Raw genomic sequence first — 25,398 nt, 5'->3', positions numbered from 1 at the left:
TAAACATCCCCCCAAAAACGGGTTTTTGGCATATTCAAAAACAACCACGGTTCTTGCCAACTCTGCTTACTTTTGTATATAGGAGGTTAAAAAATTCTTATTATATACATTGGTTAATCCTGTGGAATTCATAATGTAAATATGTTGAAGAAAAATTGTTTGAAATATATTTCGAAATTCATAGTTTATTTTCGATGTTTTATATTATTATCAGCATCAACCACTAATTAAATGATTTTTTGTGTTATAGAGAAGCGATACAAAGTCTGTTTTATCAATTTAAAGCAGTATTTTGAAAAAAGCCTAAAATTTCCGAAGCAAAAAAGCAAAGCAGAAAAAACCGAGTTTTTTTTTCCAAAAAAGCCGGTTTTTTCCGAGCCCTTGCATCTCTAGTCAGGAGACGCTAGAGCAACCTCGTTTCTACTGCAACGCATCAGTATGGCAGTACAAAGAGGGAACGTTGCATCAGTTTTGGGAACACTACCCGCTGGTAAGGAACTGGAGGAGATCTTTTGTCTGTAATCTCGGCGAAGGTTTGAGAATGCTGTTGCGAGGCTTATCACAATAAGGTGTATTAGTGGATAATTATATTTTGATATTCTGTAAACTGTAAATTGTGCACTGTTCAAGGAATGTAATCTTTTGTAGTTTTCCCAGCGGACTTAATGCAAAGTGGGTTCTGTGCGTAAAATTGTTCATGTCTGGTTCCTTATTTTTTGCTGTTTTGCTGTTTTTCTATCGCTGTTAAAATTTGCATGTGTTACTACTAAAAGACGCACAGAGGAATATTTGTACCAAAAACCTGGCCAAAATTATTTACTGTTTCTTTAAAAGTTCCTGAAAAAGTATGTATATTAAGGTGTGATGAAGATTTTTTCCGTGTTGAAGGGTGTATTACAGAATTAAAGATACTAAAATTTTAAACATTTTGAATAGTGTAAAACATATTTCAAAATCGTATAATAACTTATTTGGGAAGACTGTTTGCTCTTTACTTGCAACCAATATTACAGATTCATCCTGTATATACTGATTACGGCAACATTGATAAGGAATAAAATCGTTTGAATATATATATATATATATATATATATATATATATATATATATATATATATATATATATATATATGGCCCCAGGATACAACTTTCAAATTTTAAATGGAAACATGGGGCGAGTGATACCTAGTTCGATAGATCTTTAAAAACTAAAAAGTGTAGTGCCAAAAGATTTTTCATATCGGTCACAGTATTCAAAATGGCCGCCAAGACATGGTGCTTGTATCAGATAAAAGTCAAGTATCACTAACATCGAAACCGTTAGACATAAATAAACTAAACTAAAATTCAAATAGGAAAGACCATGGAGCACATCGAATGGGATTGTCGCGGTGCCTTCCAGGGCCATCATTCATAGGAGCCCAGGGCCCAAATTAAAAATTTTAAATGGAAACATGATGCAAGTGATACCTCGTTCGATAATCTTTAAAAACTAAAAAGCGCTGAGGTAAAAAATTTTCATATCGTTCACAGTATTCAAAATGGCCGCCAAGACATGGTTCCTGTATCAGATAAAACATCCAGTCCGAAGAAAAACTCAAATAGGAAAGGTCATGGTGCACATCGCCCTATCCCCCTGGAAGCAGAGCTAAATTCAAAATTTTAAATGGAAATAAGGGGCGAGTGATGTCTCGTTCACATTGCAAAAACTGCAATGTTCGACAATTTTGTTTTGCATTTCAGTTAATTGATTTTTGCATGAAATCATTGCATGCAATAAAAAAGGAGGGTACCATTTAAGACGAATTTTACCTACTTTTACTCATTACAGAGACATCTATCTCTTATACAACACATTTCAGATAACTTTGTTGCATAGATTCAATTTTCAAAAACTAAGGTTGTCAATTGCAATTTCACCATTCCTTCCCACTTCAGAGGAGGGAGGTTGCAGTGATAATTTTCTAGGAATTAGATTTCCTCCTTTGCATTTAGTCACTTTTCTGTTGCATCGTTCGCGAGGCATGGAATAATAAATACCCTCTGTGATTTCCCATACGAGTTTTATTCTGTTCATTTATCTCCAATCGTTTTCATATTAGTGGTACTGGACGTTTTATCTGATACAGGAATCATGTCCTGGCGGCGAATTTTAAAACGGTGATCCACATGAAAAATGTTTTGCCACAACATTGTTTAGTGTTTAAAGAACGGCCACTCCTGCGGCCCTGGAGTCACATTAACATCATCATTCGACGTACCTCATACCATTTTCCTGTTTCACTTTTTGTTCTGTTCATTTATATCCAAGCATTTTCTCACTAATGGTACTGGATATTTTATTTGATATAGGCACCATGTCTTGGCCGCCATTTTGAATACAGTGACCGATATGAAATTTTTTGCCCCAAAGCTTTGTAGTTTTTAAAGATCTACCGAACGAAATATCACTTGCCTCATGTTTCCATTACATTTTAAAGTTGGGCCATGGGCCCTCTTCAAGGGTGGCTCTGGAGGGCACCACGAAAATACTATTCGATGTGCTCCATGGGATTTACTATTTAAGTTTTTGTCAGTTCATTTATGTTGAGAAGTTTTCGAGATATTTTCGTGGAAAGATCAAAATGGGCCACCCTATATATATATACTGCAAGGATCCCCACATCACAACAGACGCACGTGTCAACTCCACACCTGCTATTGATTATAAACAACCTAGCAGACAAGAAGCCGACACGAAGGACACCGAGGACCACCGAAAGCAGACGGACCTCACGGAAGGACCCGAGGACTACAAATAAAAGGATAACCACCGAGGGACCCAGCATAAGTCGACCAACTGATCACCTAATCTATACCTTGCTATGTCGCTGTGGACTAGAAGCACCTCTTCCCTACCCTATGTCGCACTGGACTAAAGATTCCATCTTAATCTTATAATCCGAATCTAACCTACAACCTGCCAAAGTGTTCAGGAAACTGCCATGAGTGGAAGGGGCACCCGGCAAAACATTTAGTATTCCTTCACTTGGTCATTGAGGAAGAGACATTGAATTAGAGACACTTGTAATAAAACACTTGTAATAAATATATTTTGTAATAAAACTTGGTGAAGGGGAAAAGACACCCGGTCTATCATTTCACTCTACCAAAACATTACATGGTGCAGGCACCAGAGTGTTGTACGGGGCGCTCTTTTTCTTAACTTTTATCTAAACACTGACGAGGTTAGTATCATAATTCAGCTAAATTTGACACAATAAATCCCTTCCTCCCTCTCTTCTTACCTTTCCTGAGTACGATTTACGCCGGAAACTAGGTCAGGTAAACGGACGTACAGATCAGGAGAGAATAATACGAATATGACAGAGGGTGCATCTAATTTATCCTTTGATATGCCACATTTAGCGAAGTATGCGGGACACGTGCACGAGGATCCGGACAGGTTTTTAATGCTATGCGACCATATGGCAGCAATGCAGTGGTAATCGGCTAAGAAAAAGAAAATTCTACTAATATATTTACCAGACACGGCACTAGATCTCGTATTACAGCTTAAAAATCAAAATCAATTTGATACGATGACATATGACAATCTAAAATCTAAGTTAATAGCTTTATGTAGGTCAAACGTCCCGTAGTACAAAGCAGAACAGGAATTGTTCGAGGTACAACAAGGAATGGACGAGCCAATAGACTCTTACTTTTTACGTAAACTTCGAGCAATAAGGCAGCTATTACCGGAAGCGAATGAAGAACAAAAGATCCACCATTCATCTTTGGGTTTACAGAAGGATTCCTTAATAAGATTGCATTTAAAAGGTTTGCAACGGTAGAAGCGCTACAGAATAAATTAAACACACTGGGAAAGAGAACACGCATTGCTATCACAAAAATTACATATGTTATACGGCCAGAATAATATACCTAACCCGCAGAATATATCCTATGGTTTACCAACCGAACCATCGTCAATATATCCCGGACAACAGTTATATCATCATACCTATCCTGTGCAGATGTAACCTGTTACACAACCAATGAACATCTATATACCTGTATATCAACATAAAAGTAATCCTTCCATGAGAATCCCTCAACCCAACCCTCAAGAATTTCAAACCTCAAGTCAAAAACCTAAGACCGTTCCCCACCAAGAGCAAAATCCTCCACAAAGTGACCTCTCTACCTTGGCCAATAAAATGGCAGAATTGTCGCTGGTGATAGCCCAGGCGAATTACAGAAGTCAACCGAAAAATAGGAACCAGGGAAACAGAAGGAGAAATAACAAGAGTAACTGTAAGAACAATCAAAAAACTCCTCTCACGGAAGATCAAATTTTGGTGTGCGCAATACGCCGGAAGCAGGGGCATGGTGCATCTGTTTGCTACAAAACAAAACGCATAAGGCAGTCTCTTGACAAGGGGAGCCGACAGTCACCGCCACACGGAACGAGGAAACCTAAGACAAACTGGCGAAAATTACGAAATTCCTGCAATAAAAGAACAATCACGACAATTGGCGGAAAGACGGGAAAACATTGCATTAGAGGACGAAAATAACAGGTCGAATTTAACAATTAAAACTAAATTAGGCCTTCAGAATGCGATAATTGATACAGGAAATACGGTTTCCCTCTGGCCAGCTCAGGCCGTTCATTTGAACCAAATAACATTCATTTGAACCAAATAGCATTAATAAAATTTAAAATAGGTCAAACAACATTCACTCATTACTTTAGAGTAATTGACAAGACAATGCCACTAATTATAGGAATCGACTTTCTCCAACGTTCACATTCCACTATCTATTTAAACAAGAATACAATCTCATTTTTTAAACGACCGAGGAAACCGCAATTACCAGTTCAAAGCACAGAGAATACATTATCAGCTCTAACGACTCAGATAGTATCGCAGACAGACAACAATTGTTTATACGTGACTAAGCAAATAACTTTGCCTCCAGAGCTCCTCCGTGGCTAAGCGGTTAGCGTAAGCGCCCGTGGCGCGGGAGACCCGGATTCGATTCCCGGCGGGAGCTCATGTGGCTCGGATTCCACGTTAATCAGTAGGTCCACGTCTCACATAGCCTCGCTGTTGAAAGGGACGCTAAAACTGAAATTCAACTAAACTCAACTTTGCCTCCAAGATCGCATACATATATACAAGAAGCAGGAAAGAAAAAAAATAGCTGACAGAGAATATGCATATGTATCACTGCTTTCTGGATTACGCGAGAAGTATAGGTTAAATGCCCTCGATCAAAAGATAGAAACAAGCAAAATGATATTTTTAATTTCAAATCCAAATGGCAAAAGCGTAACTATAAAAAGGAATACGCCAGTGGCGGCTTTTGAGGAAGGGTACGAAATTTCTTTCAACACCCTAGAAGAACCAGATTTTTTTGAAAAAGCATATTAATTTAACACAAAAGAAGAAACGTAAGAACGTCTAAAATACACAAAAGCACTTTTCAATAAAAAGCTCTTTGACGTTAACCCCAACCTGGACAGAAAGCAAAAACAGGCAGTCTATGATTTGTTATTAAGTATGGAGACGTTTTTACATATGCCCCTGATGGTATCGGATATTTTAAGGGATACGTTCATAAAATTAGAATTTCTAAGTCTGCCGTATTCCACGACCGCTCCCCACCTGTCCCCTTAAATATCAGAAGTCAGGTAGATAAAGAGATTCAAGACCTTATCAAGGCAAACATACTCAAGCCTACTGACAATAATAAATTCTCTTCTCCACTTCTTGTGCTCAAGAAACCTAATATGAAGGAGTTTCGGATAGTTCTCAATCTGCAGAAGTGTAACAGTTACACCAAGTATTTATCAATGCCATTTCAATCAACAGAAGACGTTCTAAACTCCATAAAGGGAAAAACTTTCATAACAACGGCCGATCTTTCGAATTCCTACTTCCAAATTTTGTTGCATCCTAAGAGACGTAAATATATGACTTTCGAGCTCAATCATAATAGAAAATCATATGAATTTTTGAGATGAACAATGGGCCATTGCAGGTCGAGTCATAGCTTGTCTTTAGCCGCGAGAATGATTTTGGAAGGACTACCAGATAGGAATACAAATTTTGCCGATGACCTTGTCACTAGTTCGTATAATTTTCCAAAACACTTGCAGGATTTAGAATTATTATTCCAGAAGCTTAGGAAACACGATTTGGTGTCGGGAGGTGATTTCTGACACCAACACAAAACAAAAAGTATAGAGCATCCTGAGTGCAAAAATGCTTCCTTTCGGAGTTATAGACTGCCGAAAACATGAAAAAATGAACTTTAAAAGGTCCATAGCTCCAAAACTATGGGACACGTTTCAGACACATTTACGGGGGGTGTTCCGAGATCGAGCACAATGTTGTCTATCTCAAGCTTACTTGTTTTGGGAACGAACCAGGAACCCCATACACCAGATAATTCACTGAACGGAGTGTCGGTTTCGATTCCCGGTCGGTTTCGGTATCCCTTTGAAATATTAAATGTCCTCAATGTATCTGTGTTCGTGACCCTGCCGTTGAATGTTACTGAAAATAATTGTAGAACGGGAATAACCGAGTGTAAGAGAGACAAGTTACGGAGATACTTTTGGTGATTGCACATTTTAGTTAACTTTGCCTTTCTAAAGTTAATTGTTGAATTGCTGAAACATTAGTACCTTTAGAAAGAAACATCTATCTATTTCCTTCCTGATCTTAGAAGTTTATATTAGTAACGATTTGTATAAGAAATTATATTCAATGATCTAGTTCACATATATTAACACATTATTTTGAATTCATGTGTTTCATTTTATATTTATATTAAATAATAAAAAACTAGAATCTTCCTGTTTTCTTCTAACATAAAAGTAAACCAATTCATTTTTCTTTTAGGAAAATTGTCTGAAATTAAAAAGTACACATATAAGAGAATGTTAGTTCAACTTGTATTTGAAAATATTTAAAATACCTGGTTAACGTGGTACTGAAACTGCTGTGATGGTTCTGCTACCTCATTAGTTGGCATTGCATTCTGGACATAGTAACATTCCTGTCTCCTTTGTCCAGGATCCTAAAAGCAAGCAAACCATTTTGATTATTTCTATACAGATTGCTCAAGTATAAAGCTAGCGAAAATCTCTGACGATAACTTAAAATTATTACTTAGAAATACTTGGTGTGATTCGTTGTTATAGTAACTGAAGTGCATCCTGCTGGAAGATCATCATACACACGACTCAGGGCTCCCACTAGATCATAGGCATCAGATATCATAGGCACTAATCTACACAAAGGTCCTGATCTAGCTAACCAATTCAAACTTTTCTGCACTAAGGTATTTCTTTAAATGAGCGGAAGAGCAGGAATAAACGAAAATCACAGGGCGACAATTCTGGACTCTAAAGATGTTTCACTGCTCAGAGAAACTAACACACAGTAACAATTTTTGACACTCAACGCGTTATCAATAAACAACATTAAAAAGTATTTCTAAATGTTTGAGCTCAATAGCACTCACACACACATTGCAATATTCAATAATTAGTTGTACTGTTGGCAATCTCTTGCTCGTAGAAGATGGTTAACAGAATTTTTTCTACTGCTGACGCTTTAAATTTTACCACGAATCAAATGGTAGATACGCGATAATTTTCGTAAAGTGTGTCCGATTTTCACAGAACATAATGTACCTTCCTTTTGGATTAGTAAAGGAATATATTGTTTGCTACTTTTGATTCGAAAAGGATAAGAAGTAAAAGGGAGTAAAAATCAGCTGAAAGCTGCAAATTTTCACATATGAGATAAGAAAATCATTTACACTATAAGTTACTTTTGAAAATGAAGTTATATCGTAAATGCTTGCTTACGAGCTTCCTATTATCTCTATTGCCTAAGGTTGATATTGTTCGTAGATATTAGACACGAATTACCAAGAAATAAGGAGGTAATTCGACCTAAGCTTTCTAATGTGTATAATGTGACAATAATTGTATATTACTTTCATGTCAACTTTTGTAATCATTAATCGATTATGATCCAACATCGTGTATGTTTTTGAGATTTCTTAATCTGTGGGTTGAAATCGGTGAACATCTTAATTATTTATCGCTAATTAAAGAAAAATGTGTTACGCGGTAAATTTAATTTTTTTTTATTTTGATTTGATATAATGTACAATTTCTTCGAGACTTCATTACCAATATTACTTGAGGTTGAAATTGTCAAGAATCAAGATGTTATTTAGCCCATAATTTAATAAAATATATTCCAGAATGATTTAAAATTTACTCTATTTTAGCCTAATATTATGTGTATTTCCCCCATATCTTACCAACCAACCCTCCAATTTGAGGTTAAAATACATTAAGAATGTGGTGTGAATTTGTCCTCCTCCTTTAATTAAAGAAATACTATATGTTCACGACAATATGAAAACTCATTTTTAAATATGGCGTTTGTTTAATTTGAGATTACTTCTGTTATTTGGGATTTAATAATCAGATATACGGTGGCAAATCCATCTCATCATCTTACCAAAGAAACACTGTTTTATTAGTTTTTCTAAAAAATGACCCTATTTGTATGAAGCATTGTTTTTTTTATAATCATAACTTAAGTTCCCCATCTTGCTTAGTTTTACCCTAAAAGCGTACTATTTTCTTTTAAAAAATTATTGATTTAAAAGGTAACTTTCTAAAAAAAAATCTTATTTTCAAAATTTTGGTATGTGTTTTATTGGAGTGATACGAATTATTCCTTTCGATCGGAATTGAAATTGGTTATGGGTGAGGTTTTCGAAACCTTCCACGTAAAAAACTCTACCGCTTGTAGAGTGCACAGCACTAATATTTCGATAGCTTAAAAGTGATAGACAATCATATTAATTGAAGCAGACGTAAGCAGCCTTCCACCAATCGACTCAACTGGTGTATCGTTCTGTCTCCTCGTTTCTTTGTCTGTTCTACGATAACTTAAATAAAATTTATTCTATTTTCAAAAAACTTAGCACTTGGCTTCTTGCAAATTTAGGGAAAAAAAGCTCATTTTGTGAGGTTCAAATATTCACCATCAAGAATAAGGGGATAAAATCCGCCACATATTGTAGATTTGCACACATATATGATAGCATAACGACCCAAATTTTCAGTGTGACTTTTATAAAAACTATTCGACTTTCACGTAATAACGTACCTATTTTCTTTGGTGTTTTCCCTACTTGGAGTTGGAATCGTGAAGAATAAGGGAATTAAAAGGGTAAACTCACTCTCAATTTCAGTTTCCTTATAAAAATAACAAGAAAATATATTTCCACAATAACTTCCATAAACTTTGATTTCAATTCTTTACAACACCACTGCTTGAATTGACAATCGATCTATAAAATGGGTTGAATTTATCCCATCTTGCAGAAAAAGAATCCAATTGTATCTTTCAGAGAAATCATCCGATTTTCATGAAACTTAAGTAAGAGTTGTTTGATGTTGATATACGGAGAACACACATTGTGTTTGAGGCTTCCCAATTATCTAATTGTCTCTAAATAGGGTAATGCATAAAGTCTAAATCGTTCAAGATCGAAGGTAAATTTCCTCTTTTCGAATTTCAAAATATGTTCCACAATAAGTTTGGTAAAATTTATTCATTTTTTTGTGAAAGAAGATTTGAGACTTGCCCCTGGTGTATTAGTCAAAGCATGAAAAGATGAATTCACATTATCGTGAAAAAATCATGCTTAAATTAGCTTTCTTAATATTATCCGATTTTCATTAAACACGATGTATGTTTTAATAAGGATTTCGCAATAGAGTCTATCACTTTCCAAATGGACGCTATAGGGGACATTATATAGTGCTTAAAGTGAGATTGATTCAGTATTAAGATTTCTATCCGAAGAAATATCCACAGTGGGAATCGAATTCAGAACCACGTGCACGAAATCAATAATATTACTTATCATCATTGTTTGATAGGATTTCCTGTTAAAAGAATTTATCTGATATGTTGATGTGTACAGAGTGAAGTAAAAATTCCTGAAGAACTGCATGACTTTATATTAGCTCAGATGTGCATGATGGTAGAACAAACAGAATATATGTGTATGATAGTATATTTATCGTAAGCAAATGAACGTGCTACCCAGGTGTAAAAAATGGTTTCTAGCATTACCAGTCTTCCAGAACCCATGCGCTAGCACTGAATCTCAAGTTTTTAACATTATTTGATCTACTTCATTTGAAGAATAACAACGACATTGGATGTGTATTATGTTATACACAATTACCCACATAATATCACGATCCACATAATATCCTCCTCCAACATATAGTAGCTACCCAATGATCTGCCTTCACACGGCTGTAGCTATGCCAGGAGTTCGGAGATGATAATAATGTGTATTTAATCAAGTGGTGCATCATACGGCAACAACTACTCTGCGTTGTAGCCACCACTTAGGACAATTTTCTTTGTTACATAATCTTCCACAGGTACAGAAACAGTCATATGATGAATATGAATCATATGAGGCCTTTCGAACTTAAATTTTTCAGTTTGAAAGCCATCGCTCTTTTACGAGTTTGCTAGATGCATGGTATTACCCAACAACTGGTGTAATACTCCATTACGTTTCATTCTTCGTAGATTCTGTATTCTCTTGATTTCTTTACGTTCTTAATAACATCTTATTGTGCTTAGCAGATTTATATTCTGCCGAAATATATTCAATGAAGTTCGTCGCTTTTCATTCTTATCCTTCCTCATATTAATTTCTAATAAATATGTGAAATTGTTATGCAAGGCAAAGCTTTCACCTAATTTCTATATGGTAGGTGGGAAGTAATTACATTTTTTCAACAATATATATCTCGTCAATTTATGTGAACATAACAAGGAAAGTTACGTTGTTTTACTATAACATATATGCAATTATTTATACTATTTTATTTATTTCATGTTCTATATGTTTACCTTGTATTATATTGTTTGTTTCAGTATAAGAGATGGCTTTTGAACGGACCATTGAGGGAATTGCTGAAATTACTGCAGTGTATGAGGTATGAAGTAGATGCAAAGCGTACCGATGAAGTGGTGCATCATACGACAACACCTACCCTGAGTTCTAGCTACCACTTAAGACAATTTTGTGTCTCATAATCTTCCACAAAACAGAAACAATCATAATGATGAATGTGATAAAGCATCAACTTGATAGAGATGCTCTTCTTCTGTATGAAAAAGTAACCTAAAACTATTGACAGAACGTTATTGAATACAAGTACTGTAGCGGACATAAAAAGAACTAAACATCTTCAGCATCCTGCTCTAATAAAAAGAAAGGCGTCGGCAATAATAATAATAATAATAATAATAATAATAATAATAATAATAATAATAATAATAATAATAATAATAATAATAATAATAATAATAATAATAATAACAATAATAATAATAATAATAATAATAATAATAATAATAATAATAATAATAAAAGGTTTCACACTCCATGCTACGCGTGTTGTTCTTCATGAAGATTTATAAATCAACAATGAAGTCTTGTTATGTCCAAGAATTATTTCATGAAATTTGTGACACGCGCGTAGAACCTTGAGAAGTGATACTACAGTTAGGAATAGGATACTGGTCTATTTGACAATAAAATTTAGGAAGATGAATTTGTGTTTCATACTGGTAGTACGTTAATTGACATTTCAAACACAATTCGGCAGATAAAAATCCACTAGAAACGGTCAAAAGGATACAGTAAAATCAAAAGTACCAGTTTAATTAGTTGATATGGGTTCTAACGGGACATAAGTTCTGAGGTTATTTGTCCCTTTTACGAAAAGGCAAATAACCGTCACATGTACCTCATAAGAGAATAGCCGATGTAAAACAATGATCCAGAACATGAAATCTAGAGTAGAGAAAAGGACCTTGGTCAAATACGAAGTAAAAAGTGATAATGACAATAAAATATTATGAAAGTCAAAAATGCAATCATAAGTGGCGGAAAATCTGAAAGAGCAAATAGCAAAATACAAAATAAATAAAGGAAAGTAACTATAATAATAGTAAAAGAAACCAGGTAAGAGATTAAAAGGAGACTCAGATAATGTTTCAATCTCACGAATGGAAACAAGAAATAAGTTACTAAAAATTTTGGCGCCCTTGCATAGAGATTATTAGGTATCAATTAAATATAATATAATATCATCTCATATTCTTCGCTCTATCTACTACAAGATACCATGAACGTTGAACGTTACTTGAAAATATTGAGGACATTGCTTCCCTGAATTTTAATTATTCTGTTAGAATTCGGTTAAGTTACATTTTTCAGAACGATAGATAGTCGTCAAGGACTCACAGAATGGCCAGCATGAAATGTAGGCCTCATCTGCTGTGATTATTTCTATGAGACTAGGCCAAGGAATAAAAGTATTGCGGTAGCCCTCAAAATTTTAATGAACTTCGAAATAAGATTCGTGAAGTAATATTCTAGCTCTTACAAAAGACCGTAGAAAATACCCCTCTCCTTGAGAGAAGTGTTTTGAAAATGCAAAGGATCCCCCTGAAGAGTTACTTTAATAGAAGTAGGTATAATAACAAAGAATAAACAAGAAACCCTTTCTTTATTTTCTATATTTTAGGGAATATAAGATTTTAAATCACTGCATTACATATTCTGCTAGTGCTAACCATATAAGAAAAAAACATAGCCACTCTGCTAACCACCCACAACCACTTTACCAAAGCTTTCGTAAATTTTCAAATCCGAGATTTTATTAGTCTCATTACACTGACAAATATTATACGTCTTTTCGATTTTGAAAAAAAAAATCTGAAGCTATCTTTTCTTTACTGTTGTTGGTTAGATACGGCAAGCCATACTCCTCACCCTTCTCGACCACGATATTAAATCTGGCGCAAAAATACATTAATCAAATTTGTGCACTTACAGTGGCAACTAATTCGATATTATAGTACTATTTTTCTATTTCTTAATTTCTTTTTACCAAAACTACATCTTAAATCATACTTGTAGACTCCGCATCAAAAAAATTGCGACAGCTAACGCCGTGTAGTTAGGCCACCCAATATACACCTTATCCCATAATCGTGTCAGGTAAAGAGACCCCCCTCTCTCCTCCTTTCTTCTCTCCCATACTAAAATTAGCTAACAACATGAGCGCAATTCTAATTCCAAACTACACGACTATTAGTTTCGATAAAGTGAAATCACAAAACCGAGGCAAAACAAGATTTTTAGGTTGATGTTGGGAGAAATTGAAACACACACAATGAAAAATTGAAACCAACGAATGTCTATTACACAGAGATTCAGAAAAGAGGCAGAGAGAGAGAAAGAGAGAAGAGGAAAGAAGAAGAAAAGAAAAGGGAGAACAGATAAAGCTGTGGAATTCAAACATAGTAAGAAAAGAACCTAACATTATATAGTTCCGTTCCCAGAAATCCAACAGTAATATAGAAATAACGTTTGTTTTTACATATTTTTTCAGAACTCTTCGAATATATAGAGGATGCTTTAAACATTCATTATGTCACTTTCATAATGGATAGCATACTCAATTTCAAGTAGAACTGTAGATCTCCGAGACACATCTAGGATAATGTCAAAACTTTAACACTCATGCTTTGTTTCCGCGGGTTCGATTGCAAATTCGGTAGTGTTCATTGGATTTATTGATTCAAAATACATTCTAATATACACAGTAGTCATATCCTACATTTCAGACTACTAATGCAAACCGAACAAAAAAAAACGAAAAGAAAAGAGAAAGAAAGAAAGAAAGAGAAAATTGAAGTGTTATTTACTGCTAATTTCTATCAGAAATAAACTATATAAAAAGTCCAAACTGTATCGTAATGAAAAGTTACAAATGATCTAAGGGAAAAGTTTATGCTCCTCATAGATGTAGCATATTTCAAATTTCAATGTGAATAAAACATTAAATTATAGGATGGGAACAAATTTTGTGTCGAACTAGTATAAATAAAATTTTGTTTTCAAATAACCAAGGAGGTTACCATTTTCAAAGTCTCTTCCGAAGATTTATCTGTTCCGAACATCCAGCATTGATTTCATCTCTTCCGGATGTAACGTAATTAGCACAGATAGAATGGACACGCTAAGAGCTCAAACGGATCATCGTGTCAGTCGGATGATCTTGGTTGGGTTATAGACCACTACTTGGTCTTGGATTCAAATTCATAGTGATCCGGTAATTTGACTCAGACTCGGTAACCCAGAGGATAAAAAAGAGATTTTACTTATTCCCTTGCGTTTAAACAGTATTTATGTCAGAGATGACCAGGACTGGAGATGTTATCTCCAGAGCACGAAAAACACAACGCCGAAGTTTCCAGTTAATTAGATTCTCCAGACCAGGTATATCGGGCTCTTGCTCCGTTTTAACTTTGTAAAATGAAGTGCGTGTGTGTGAGAGGGAGAGAGAGGGAGAAGTGAAAGATGCAAAGACAGGATAGGGAAACGTCAAGAAAGAGAGAGAGGGGGACGAATATATGAAACATACTTATCATTGCAGTTTATGATGTAGAACGCACACACTGTTTACTCGAACTATAGCAAGTGATGCTTTGTAATTTCTCCATCAGAAGATGAATCTCTGTTTGCAGCTATTATTTTATGCGAAAAAATCATGCTCCCTGCTGGGGAATCGAACCAAAATTTTCCATTTGGAAGTCTGGCACGTTACTACTACACCACCGATTGCTTTAGCCAAACTTTGTTTAACAAATAGTGTAGTGTTTCTTTCTGAAAACGATAATACGAAAAGTGTATACTGGAGATCAATGATGTCTTTGGAATGTCCTGGTAATTCCCTTGTCCTTTCCTAACTAACATTCGTAAATCTTTTCTACCATGATACAGGTGGTTTGCTTCCACACATTCTTTTATTGCTTGTCCAGTATGATAAGCCGACTCTTCACAATGACTTTGTAAAAATTTAATTTTGGCGTGAACAGGATTTGAACCTATGTTAGATACCTGTATTATTCATAAGACCATTACGTTACCCCTACACTATCATGCCACCTGAAAAAAGAAGCCAAATTTTATTTACTTTAGCCCTCATGTTTGGAACGAACCAAAGTGCACAACGAAATCAATTTATTGGACGGCCTAGAGAGAAATTAGTGCCCACTAATAAAGGAAAATCATACAATCCAGGAAAAATTACAGAAGTAAAAATATTTTGTAGTAATTTCGTCGTGCAAGTTCAAAAGTACGTGAATAATAATAATAATAATAATAATAATAATAATAATAATAATAATAATAATAATAATAATAATAATAATGATAATAATAAACGTTCACATTCACAGTATAGTAGTCTATTATTATTATTATTATTATTATTATTATTATTATTATTATTATTATTAGCATCAATTACCCGCTTCATTGGGTTAAATTGAGAAAAAATAGTAATATATTCCGTTACCCAGTCACTGTTTTGTATTACTAAAGCGCTCTTTGATATCGGTCATTTTCGAATAGTTTTATATATCCTCTCCCCACCCTATGTTGTGAGGCACGACATCTGAAATGTCATTGTTGATCTCAGTGAGCCGGAAAACTATGAATTCGACACTGATATTGTTATTTCGATCATTTTATATGTCTCCCCCTCCTCCAAGTTGAGGGGCTGAATTTGGATTTAAACATCATTAGATGTGCCACTGTTAATCTCAGTTACTCGAAAAATTTATAGATTCGCCGCTAACACCGGTCATTTTTAGTTCTTTTTAAAATGTTGCTTCTCCCTCCCCATCTCTTAAGTTACACCGTCAAAGTGATATGACGGAAACTATCTCAGGTTCGAACTTCATCTAGGTTGAAAATTTGATCGAGATTGGTTTGGTGGTTCAAGAGTCATTAAGTTGTATTTATTTTCATATATATATCTTCCTTTCCCATTCCCCTCCCCAAGTTCTCCCGTGAAAGTGAAATGATAAAAATCATCTCAGGCCCGAACCTCACCTATGTTAAAAATTTGATAGTGATTGATTTTGTTTCATGAGTTATCAAGTTTTACTTATTCTTTTAACTCCTCCCTCCCCTCAACCCTAAGTTATATCATCAAAGTAAATAGATAAATACCATGTTAGGCCCGAACCTCATCTATGTTGAAAATTTAATCGAGATCGGTCGGGTGGTTCATGACGAAGTCACAAAGACAGTCACTTTCATTTTCATTTTTTACATATATATCTCCCTCTCTCCGGCCCCTAAGTTGCACCGCCAAACTGAAATGGTAACCTCTTTGGTTATTTGAAAACAAAATTTTATTTATACTAGTTCGATACAAAATTTGTTCCCATCCTATAATTCAATGTTTTATTCACATTGAAATTTGAAATATGCTACATCTATGAGGAGCATAAACTTTTCCCTTAGATCATTTGTAACTTTTCATTACGATACAGTTTGGACTTTTTATATAGTTTATTTCTGATAGAAATTAGCAGTAAATAACACTTCAATTTTCTCTTTCTTTCTTTCTTTCTCTTTTCTTTCCGTTTTTTTTTTTTTTCGGTTTGCATTAGTAGTCTGAAATGTAGGATATGACTACTGTGTATATTAGAATGTATTTTGGATCAATAAGTCCAATGAACACTACCGAATTTGCAATCGAACCACGTGGAAACAAAGCATGTGTGTTAAAGTTTTGACATTATCCTAGATGTGTCTCGGAAATCTACAGTTCTACTTAAAATTGAGTATGCTATCCATTATGAAAGTGACATAATGAATGTTTAAAGAATCCTCTATATATTCGAAGAGTTCTGAAAAAATATGTAAAAACAAACGTTATTTCTATATTACTGTTGGATTTCTGGGAACGGAACTTTATAATGTTAGGTTCTTTTCTTACTATGTTTGAATTCCACAGCTTTATCTGTTCTCCCTGGTTTCTTTTTCTTCTTCTCTTCTCTTCTCTCTCTTTCTTTGCCTCATTTCTGAATCTCTGTGTAGTAGACATTCGTTGGTTTCAATTATTCATTGTGTGTGTTTCAGTTTCTCCCAACATCAACCTATGAATCTTGTTTCGCTTCGGTTTTGTGATTTCACTTTATCGAAACTAATAGTTGTGTAGTTTGGAATTAGAATTGCGCTCATGTTGTTAGCTAATTTTAGTATGGGAGAGATGAAAGGAGGAGAGAGGGGGTCTCTTTACATGACACAATTATGGGATAAGGTGTATATTGGATGGCCTAACTGCACGGCGTTAGCTATCGCAAGTTTTTTTGATGCGGAGTGTACAATTTTCTTTTTCTCTGATGTAAATTCTTTGGATTCAAATCAAGTTTAAAATCAGTGGTTTTGTACAGAAATTAATGTTTAAATTCCTAATTGTCGGCAAACTGTCCTGATTCACAATCCTGAAATTTTACATTTGGATTGTATTCAATCATTTGATTTACCAACTTTTTTACAGAAAGGTTTTTAAACAGTAAAATTATTTAAGCATTACTGTGTTTCTGGGATATCATATGAAAATAATAAACAATACCTCTTTAATCTGGTATCTTATCGGCTCCACTGTCCCTGCAGCCTGATTGCTTTGTATGAAATTTGGCGTGATATGCATTGCACTCTGATTATCCTTGAGCTCCATTGTACTTGCATTTGAAACCTGAATTGGTTGCTGTAAACCAAATTGGCAAATTATATTACTAGTATGAAATAAACAAATTCTTCAATAAATGAAACATATTACCAAGCTACAAGTTTAAGAAACCAGTGTCCTATTTCTGAAAGCTACTAGTCTTGTAATATGTGTTTTTCTACAAGTCGTAGAATATCATGCAGCAGAAATACTACAATAATACGAAAAAATGTTTAAATATTAATGGTGATACATCTAATTCGTCATGATCTTACGGTAGGAGGTCTGTATTGGAAAGTTTCACACTAGTATTTCAAGACGAGTAGCTTTGAGAAAAAGGTTTATGCTTTATGAATTCTTCCATGGCATTCTAAGAGCACTTTTATTCATCAAATATTACTCTAATCGAGCTAGTTCGGTTCATCAGTTGGCCCTTCTTTTGTAACATTCTTTTCTATTATTACTTAAAATGGTTTATCAAAAGTGAAGCAACAGTGGCGTACCATGAAATAAAAAGGTGATGTTTTGTGTACCCAAGATAATCTCTTAAATATGAATGTTAACATAATCAGATGGGATCAAGAATTTCACATAATCTATTATGGTATGGGTACATATAATAATGTATGTACATTTTCAAATTTATATATTGTGTTCCGGTTAAAATGCACTTAGAATTTTGAAGCTCCCTCACTACTTGAACAATTGTTGGACTCTATATAACGTCTTTAAATTGTTAGATATCTTTGTGTTTATGTATTACAAAGAATATATAATCCTATAAAAGAAGTTTTGCTTTATTTAAATTTCATGTTTCAAGTCATTTAAATGTGAACCAAGAACCAAGAACAAGTCTCGGAGTACATGTCGTACATATCAGTTAGGAATATATTATTCTTATTATCAAATCTATTATTTTAAACTATGAAACACTTGAGCTAATGACTTTCTTTTAATAGAAAGAACAGAGATTGCCCATGTCCTGAAATGTTTTTTGAGTATTGTAAATTTGTTAAGATTTAAACAAAAGCTTACCAGTAGATCAGAGTTGCAAGTGGGGAATATCTATGTAATGGCTACACATCACACAATTGACTACAGAGCGCTATTCTTCAGGTCAAAATAAAGCAAAAATACTACATAATGGAATATCCTCCGGCTCCTCCTTCAGCCGCTATGAGAAATCAAAATTTCACAATGTGGCAACGTCGCATATTAACTTGGAACCATTAGCATTACTCTACGAATCCATCAAGCAGTTACATCCACTATTAAGTGGTGCTAGTGTCAACGCCTATCGACTTTAACTGCCATCTGGAAAGAATCGATATAACTATTGGATTGGTATTCTGTATGGTTCTTTATCTGTGACGTTGCCACATAGTGCAGTCCGTGTCTATAGATGAGGATCCGAAAAGTATATAATTACATATATTTTTCGCCTTATTTCAGTTATTTCGACTTATAGAGTATTGCATTGTAGTCCATGGGCGCCATTTTTAGAACACGATAATATACTATATATATGTAGGGTGCACGGTAACTTCGTGGACAAACTTGGGTGATAGTACATCTAAAAACAAGCAAAAAATTATTAGTGAACATGGGGGAAATTCCGTCCATTTAGGAGTGACAGAGCGTCGAAAGCGTGGGAGCATAAACTTCAGAGGCCAACAGCTTAAAAACAATACATCGTAGAGAGTGCGGTTAAAAACGTCACTTAGAAAGTCATATCTAATCCATTGAAAAATGCATGTTTGAAAACAGCTACATGTTCGCACGGGGTTAACAACATGTAACACTTCTTTTCTTTGCAGCATGTCCGGGAATCCCTCCGTTCCATTGGGGAATCCCGTGCGCACGCATAATTGAGTTTTCAAACATGCATTTTTCAATAGAGTAGGTATGATTTTCTAAGTGACGTTTTTGACCGCACTCTCTACGATGTATTGTTTATAAGCTGTTGGCCTCTGAAGTTCATGTTCCCACGCTTTCGACACTCTGTCACTCCTAAACGGACGGAATTTCCTCCATGTTCACTAGGACTTTGTTGCATCTTTTAGATGTACTATCATCCGTCCAAGTTTGTCCACGTAGTTACCGTTCACCCTGTACATATATCGACAACGCAATTCATATTACCTGTTCAACATAATTTTCTGTCAATGATCCTGTTGTACTTTGAAGCTCGCTAATTTGAAATTTCCGAAGTTCATAATTGAATCGAATGGGTGGTAACGCATTTAGTGTTCCATTGTCATGCTCGCTGTTTATAATCATATCTGTACCTCTTCTCATTACTGTTAACTGAAAACCGCATAAACTCATCAATAATTTAGACACCAATTTGAAACAAAATTTAAATCATTTCAATCATTTGCATGTTCTGGTATTTTTAACTCCATGATTTAGTAGATATAACATAAGAGAAAAAAGTATTCGAAGACTACTACGGAAACCTCCTTCTTAACTCTCTAATAATAATAGTACTAGCAGCATTGGGCGAGGAATAAATTAGTGTGTAATGATAATCGTACTTTACTGTCTAAAATAGTACAGCAATGTAGTAAAATCCGAATGAATTCATGCCAACAGAAAAGCATTTAAGCTTATTTTAGACAGTACTTTCAAATCTAGAAACGTAAAACTATACATAATTTTGATTCTTACATAGTACGGTAGTAGTTGAGATGCCTGATCTAATAACCCAGCTCTCCCAATTGCTATTATGTTTCAAAATTCATTTCAAACAGTACAGCAGTTACTTTATGTACAAAATGTAATTCCCCTAACCCCTCCCCTTGTCCGCTAGAATACGCATTTCAATTCAAGTGTAATGATGAAAATCCAGATCAAACCAAGAGCTAACTATTTCAAAAGTTCATTTTAAATGGTTCAACCATCTCCTTAATTGTGCTATTTTATGAATGCCAGCCAGCAAATTGCTTTCTCTCCCCTTAAAAGGTAAATATTAAAATGCGGTGGAGAACACGGCCAATTATTTTTGATAAGAAGTTCTATATCGCGTTTCTTCTTCCTAACTTGAGGAGCTTCTAATATACTCTACTTTTACTATAAATATTAAAGCTTCATCAAGAAACACATTTTAATGAAAGTCAGATGAATATAACACGGCTCGAAATACATGTTAAATTTATTTCCAAATTCAATTCAAATAGTTCAACGGTAGATTTGTGTAGAAGACAAACAAACAACATTCACCCTCGCACACATATAAGAAGTATGATTGGATATCTATCCTAACGTATTCTTGATATGCCATCTCATGGTTTCTGATTATGTAAACCATACTGGGTTAACCAAACTATCCGTAATTGGGAAAAAAGATAATATCTTTCTTTGTTTCTTTCATTGTATGTCACCTACGTTGACATAAAAATTAACGTCAATACATCTAATGAAGTTTTAACCACTGATTTCACAGCTTTAAACAAATAAAATATTTTATTATTACTAATTATTCCTCCAAGTCTTTGGCTCGCCTAGTAATTGGTCTAATTGTTAACATTTAACCTTTCATTTTTTTTTGTACACACTAAATTGCGGTTACACAAAATTAGTGCTCAAATTTAAATGTGGTTACTACCTGTTAATGATAGTATGCTTCGTGTGAGTTGCCGGTAAAGCTTGTTAAATATCGCATTGTCCTAAAAGCGAAGATAACAACTGCCTGTAGACCATATACTGTGTTAGTGTAGCTCAGTTATTAAATAATATAATGCTTAACATCGAATAGACGCTTGAGAATTTTATATAAGTAATTACGATCTTAGTGAATATTAATGATAGTACGCTTCATGTTGGTTAAAGATATAGCTTGTTAAATATAGCATTGTCTTAAAGGTGAACGTAATAACTGTTTATAGTTCATAAATTGTATTCATGTTGCTTAGATATTAAATTATATTATGCTTAACATGAATAAATACATCTGGACTGTATATTATAGTAATTACAATCTTATTTGAAGACCACAGGGAAAAAAGGAGATAAGTCAAGAAATGGTCGAAAACGAGTTAACAGCAGAATAATATAATCTGTAAGGTGTAGTTGCATGGACTAAATCCCATAGTAAGAAGGTTAGTCACTAAGAAATTTAATGCTAAAGGGTTTGCCTATAGAGGAAGAAGTAGGTAAGTCAGTAGAAAATAAGGCAATTATGTAAAATTATTTAAAAAAAACTGACTTATCTCCTTTTCTCCCTGTAGTCTTCATTTACATTTAATAATGAATGTTGTCGTAGAGGTAAACGCACTTGTAACATGCTTCATGTTAGTTGACAGTAAAGCTTGTTAAATGTAGTACTGTCTTAAAAGTAAACTGTAACAACTGTTTGTAGTTTATATACAGTATTTTGTACAAGTTACCAATTAACTAAATTATATTGTGTTTTTACAAACTTATTTACATTTAGTAGAGTACTTGTCTTAATAATAAATAGCAAGGCACGTTCATGTTCTGCATCATAACTATCTATTTTCAAATAAGAGTCGGCTGGCAGTGGAGAGGTGACTGTTAACTTTTAGGAAATAGCATTACTCACCGGCTGATACGTTTCCTTTTATAATAAGAATTATTATAAAGGATGTAAAGTTCGCATCTTTATCTCTTGTGATATAGCCATAGTGATATTTTCATCAATCTCTAAGGCAATTACCATGTTTTTCAACCGAATTACTTACAGGTCAAATATTCTATTTAAAAAAAATCATGTTAAAATATGACAGGATGTTGAAGTATGTATGTAGGTAATACCTCTGAAATATCATCCGTTGTAAATGGTCTTGCCACATTAACGGATTTTTCGGGTCGGAATCTGCCACTCTTCCTATTCCTTCTTGTGGGTGGTAAAATGGAAGAAACTCCATCGCTACTTCTGCATTCGAGCCAGTTACTTGTACTTGCAGTGTCCCTCGGTTTCTTAAAACCAAACAGAAGTGTCAACACACGTATAATACTGTTTAAGAAAATATTTACACAAAACTTATTTTAAAATTTGCCAATGTAGTTCTAACGAAAAATAAACTGTGATATGGGAAGAGTTGGAACTCACAGTGGAACAAATTCGCTTCATATTTTACTCCGAATTTTAATATTTGCTATTGTTTTCTGTGCGCAGTTACAATTTCTCTTCGGCAGGGCCGTTTTTAACCTCCCGGCGCCCTAGGCACTTCAAATTGTTACTCTCCCAACTATATCCAGAGCACCCTCGTCCTTCAGTTATTACCTTGCCAGCATTGGTTTGGGAGAAATTTTCCCTTACTCTTCCCTTTCTTTGTTTTTGCTCTTTCCATTATCCACCATCTATGGACCCTCCGTGTCCAGGACTGGCAACCGGCAGCCGTAAGGAAAGGATAGTGGCATGGTTTGGTCACTCTTGTTCATTTCTTACTTTACGCACCACGGACCACCCACATATTGAGTCAATATTATAACATTGAGTGATAACCTAGTAGTTTTAAATGGACGGAGGTTGCATTTATAGGTTTCTCGTAAATTATTATAATTAAAAAGTGCACAAGGAATCATTTCCACAGTCTCGGCTTTTGTCTGCTAATAGCAGAAAACATGTATTTTTACAGCTAATAATTTGTTTTCACCCCCAGTTATCCTCAGATAACTGTCCTTTAGTATTCTTATTTATCAAGCAATATATCCTCTATTTTCAATTAACAAAAGTAAAATTATATATATCATATTTACATTAGTCGCCAAGATCTAGTTTTTTTTTTTTTTTAACCAGGTAGCTCAACTGGAACGAAAATGACGTTGTTTTGTACACCAGCGTATTTCAATTTTTTCTCCTTTTCGCCCTCCAATTTCTTGCACTATAGGTACGTGCCTAGCGTGCCTAAGCGGAAAAGTGGTCCTGCTCTTCGGCAGTGATTTTCCAAAAAAATATTTTTAACTACTTTCTGGTTGTTAATGGGAATTTTTTATTGACTTTTCTTGGGAATGAGAATTTCTAAGCAGTCAAAAATAATGTATAATTTTGTAGTACAATATTTAAAGATATGAAAAATATTGTTCAGAAAATACAGAAAACCGCGAGAAAAGTGACTAAACCGTGAATACAAAAGTTGGATGTATGTCATCGATGATATTGGATGAAACTCAGAAATAAAAGCAAAAAAAAAATTAGTGCTTTCTGCTTTTGTTTTTCCGAAAGTATGACTTATAATTTAACTGCCCATAGTTTGAGAACCGAAAGGCTGCACACGCTTATACAACATGTCAAGGTATATCATCATATCAAGTTCGATCCCTATGGATGAGTTCGGTTTACACATAATCTGCATTATTTATATATATATGTTTATTTTAACACTTTTATACTATATTATAAAAGTAAGTGAAATTAAACTCGGCGAAAGTCCAAAAACTTACCTATATGTCAATACCTTCCGCGATTAGCAACACTTTCCTCACTATGATACTAGGCGACAGATATCTCAATGGAAGTATTTCTGAAGCGATATTAAATGCAAGGAAGACATAGAAACAGAACGGGAAAGGCGAAGGGATAATTTGATATATTATGCAGTTTATATCATCTACTGCCAGCTATGGGAAAATTCTGTAAAATACTTGATGCATAAATATCACTCTCCGAGTGACCGATGTTTATCTGGACTCTTTGGAATAGAACACATACAAAATACTTTCTGGTACATTTTATTTCAACGGAAATGGATCTCGTACGAACTTTCCCTTAACTTTCCAATACATAGAAATCCATACAGACAAATCAGAGATATACGGTAAGTTGGAAAGACCAGGACATCAAATCACTTCTCACATCTTGATCTTAATCTCTTCTTATAACGAACGATGCAAGGGTGTTGTATCGGTTAGTATTGACTGTCCCTCTGTGAGAAAGAACTTCGTGAGTTTAGGTCCGCGCTGTTCAAAAAATATCGTCAATTAATTGCCTTCTATTGAGTTTCATTTGTCTCTTATAGTTGAAGCTCGATTCAGAAAGTTAAATAAGTTTTTCGACAGTGAAATAAAACAAAATATTAAAAAAAAAACTTTTCAAACAAACAAACTTACAAACATATAATGGTAATGCTATTTTGAACATATAAGGAATTCTTGTATTGTTTATTTTTGTATACTTATATGATAACATAAAAATATAAAAACACAGTATAATACAAATATTAAATAACAAATTAAGCTTAGGAGAAACGGAATTATTTTCTCACGCCAGAACGTTCCTCCATATTTTGCTGGAAACAACTTTATCAAAGGCACTGAAGATAATAAAACAAATGACTCTGTTCAAAATTATGTTGTTTAATGTTTTTTTTCTAGGATGCTGAAACAGATAAATAATTTATTCCCTTTCACTTTACATTCGTGTACCTCGTAATATGAAAGAGAAAAATAATTGAAAAGAGCGTATTTATAAACTATTAAAATCATTATTGCTTTAAAAATATATCATTGCTTTTATAGTCTATAATAAAAAAAAATGCCTTTTCGAACAACCATCTGTTCTTTTGAGGATGGACATCTAATAAAAACACTTATTATATTTTACCATAAAATAATATTTCGGGATTCTAAGCAAGGGAAGAAATCCATTAACTAATAAAAGGGCACCATCATTATACAATTTGTTACATTGGCCGTAAAATTGCTAATGCAAACAGAGAGTATTATTTGATATGCTGTTTACTTTTTATGTAATAACTTCAAAGGAT

General features: G+C 34.2%; 1 protein-coding gene across 1 annotated transcript in view; it reads right to left on the bottom strand.

The window, feature by feature from the left end:
- LOC145668524 (uncharacterized) overlaps positions 1-25,398 on the bottom strand; it is a 158,520-nt gene that overhangs the window by 10,136 nt on the left and 122,986 nt on the right. Inside the window, exons 17-19 of the mRNA XM_081736501.1 lie at positions 22,445-22,609; positions 17,573-17,707; positions 6,976-7,077 (exon numbers count right to left, since the gene is read on the bottom strand). Of these exons, the coding sequence (XP_081592627.1) occupies positions 6,976-7,077; positions 17,573-17,707; positions 22,445-22,609 (402 nt within the window). The remainder of the gene's footprint in view (positions 1-6,975; positions 7,078-17,572; positions 17,708-22,444; positions 22,610-25,398) is intronic.

This window comes from Thermobia domestica, chromosome 13, assembly GCF_964235325.1.
Source record: "Thermobia domestica chromosome 13, izTheDome1.hap1.1, whole genome shotgun sequence".
Taxonomy (NCBI): Eukaryota; Metazoa; Arthropoda; class Insecta; order Zygentoma; family Lepismatidae; genus Thermobia; species Thermobia domestica.
Note: the sequence above shows the minus strand (reverse complement) of the source record. Positions and strands in the feature narration are given on the sequence as shown.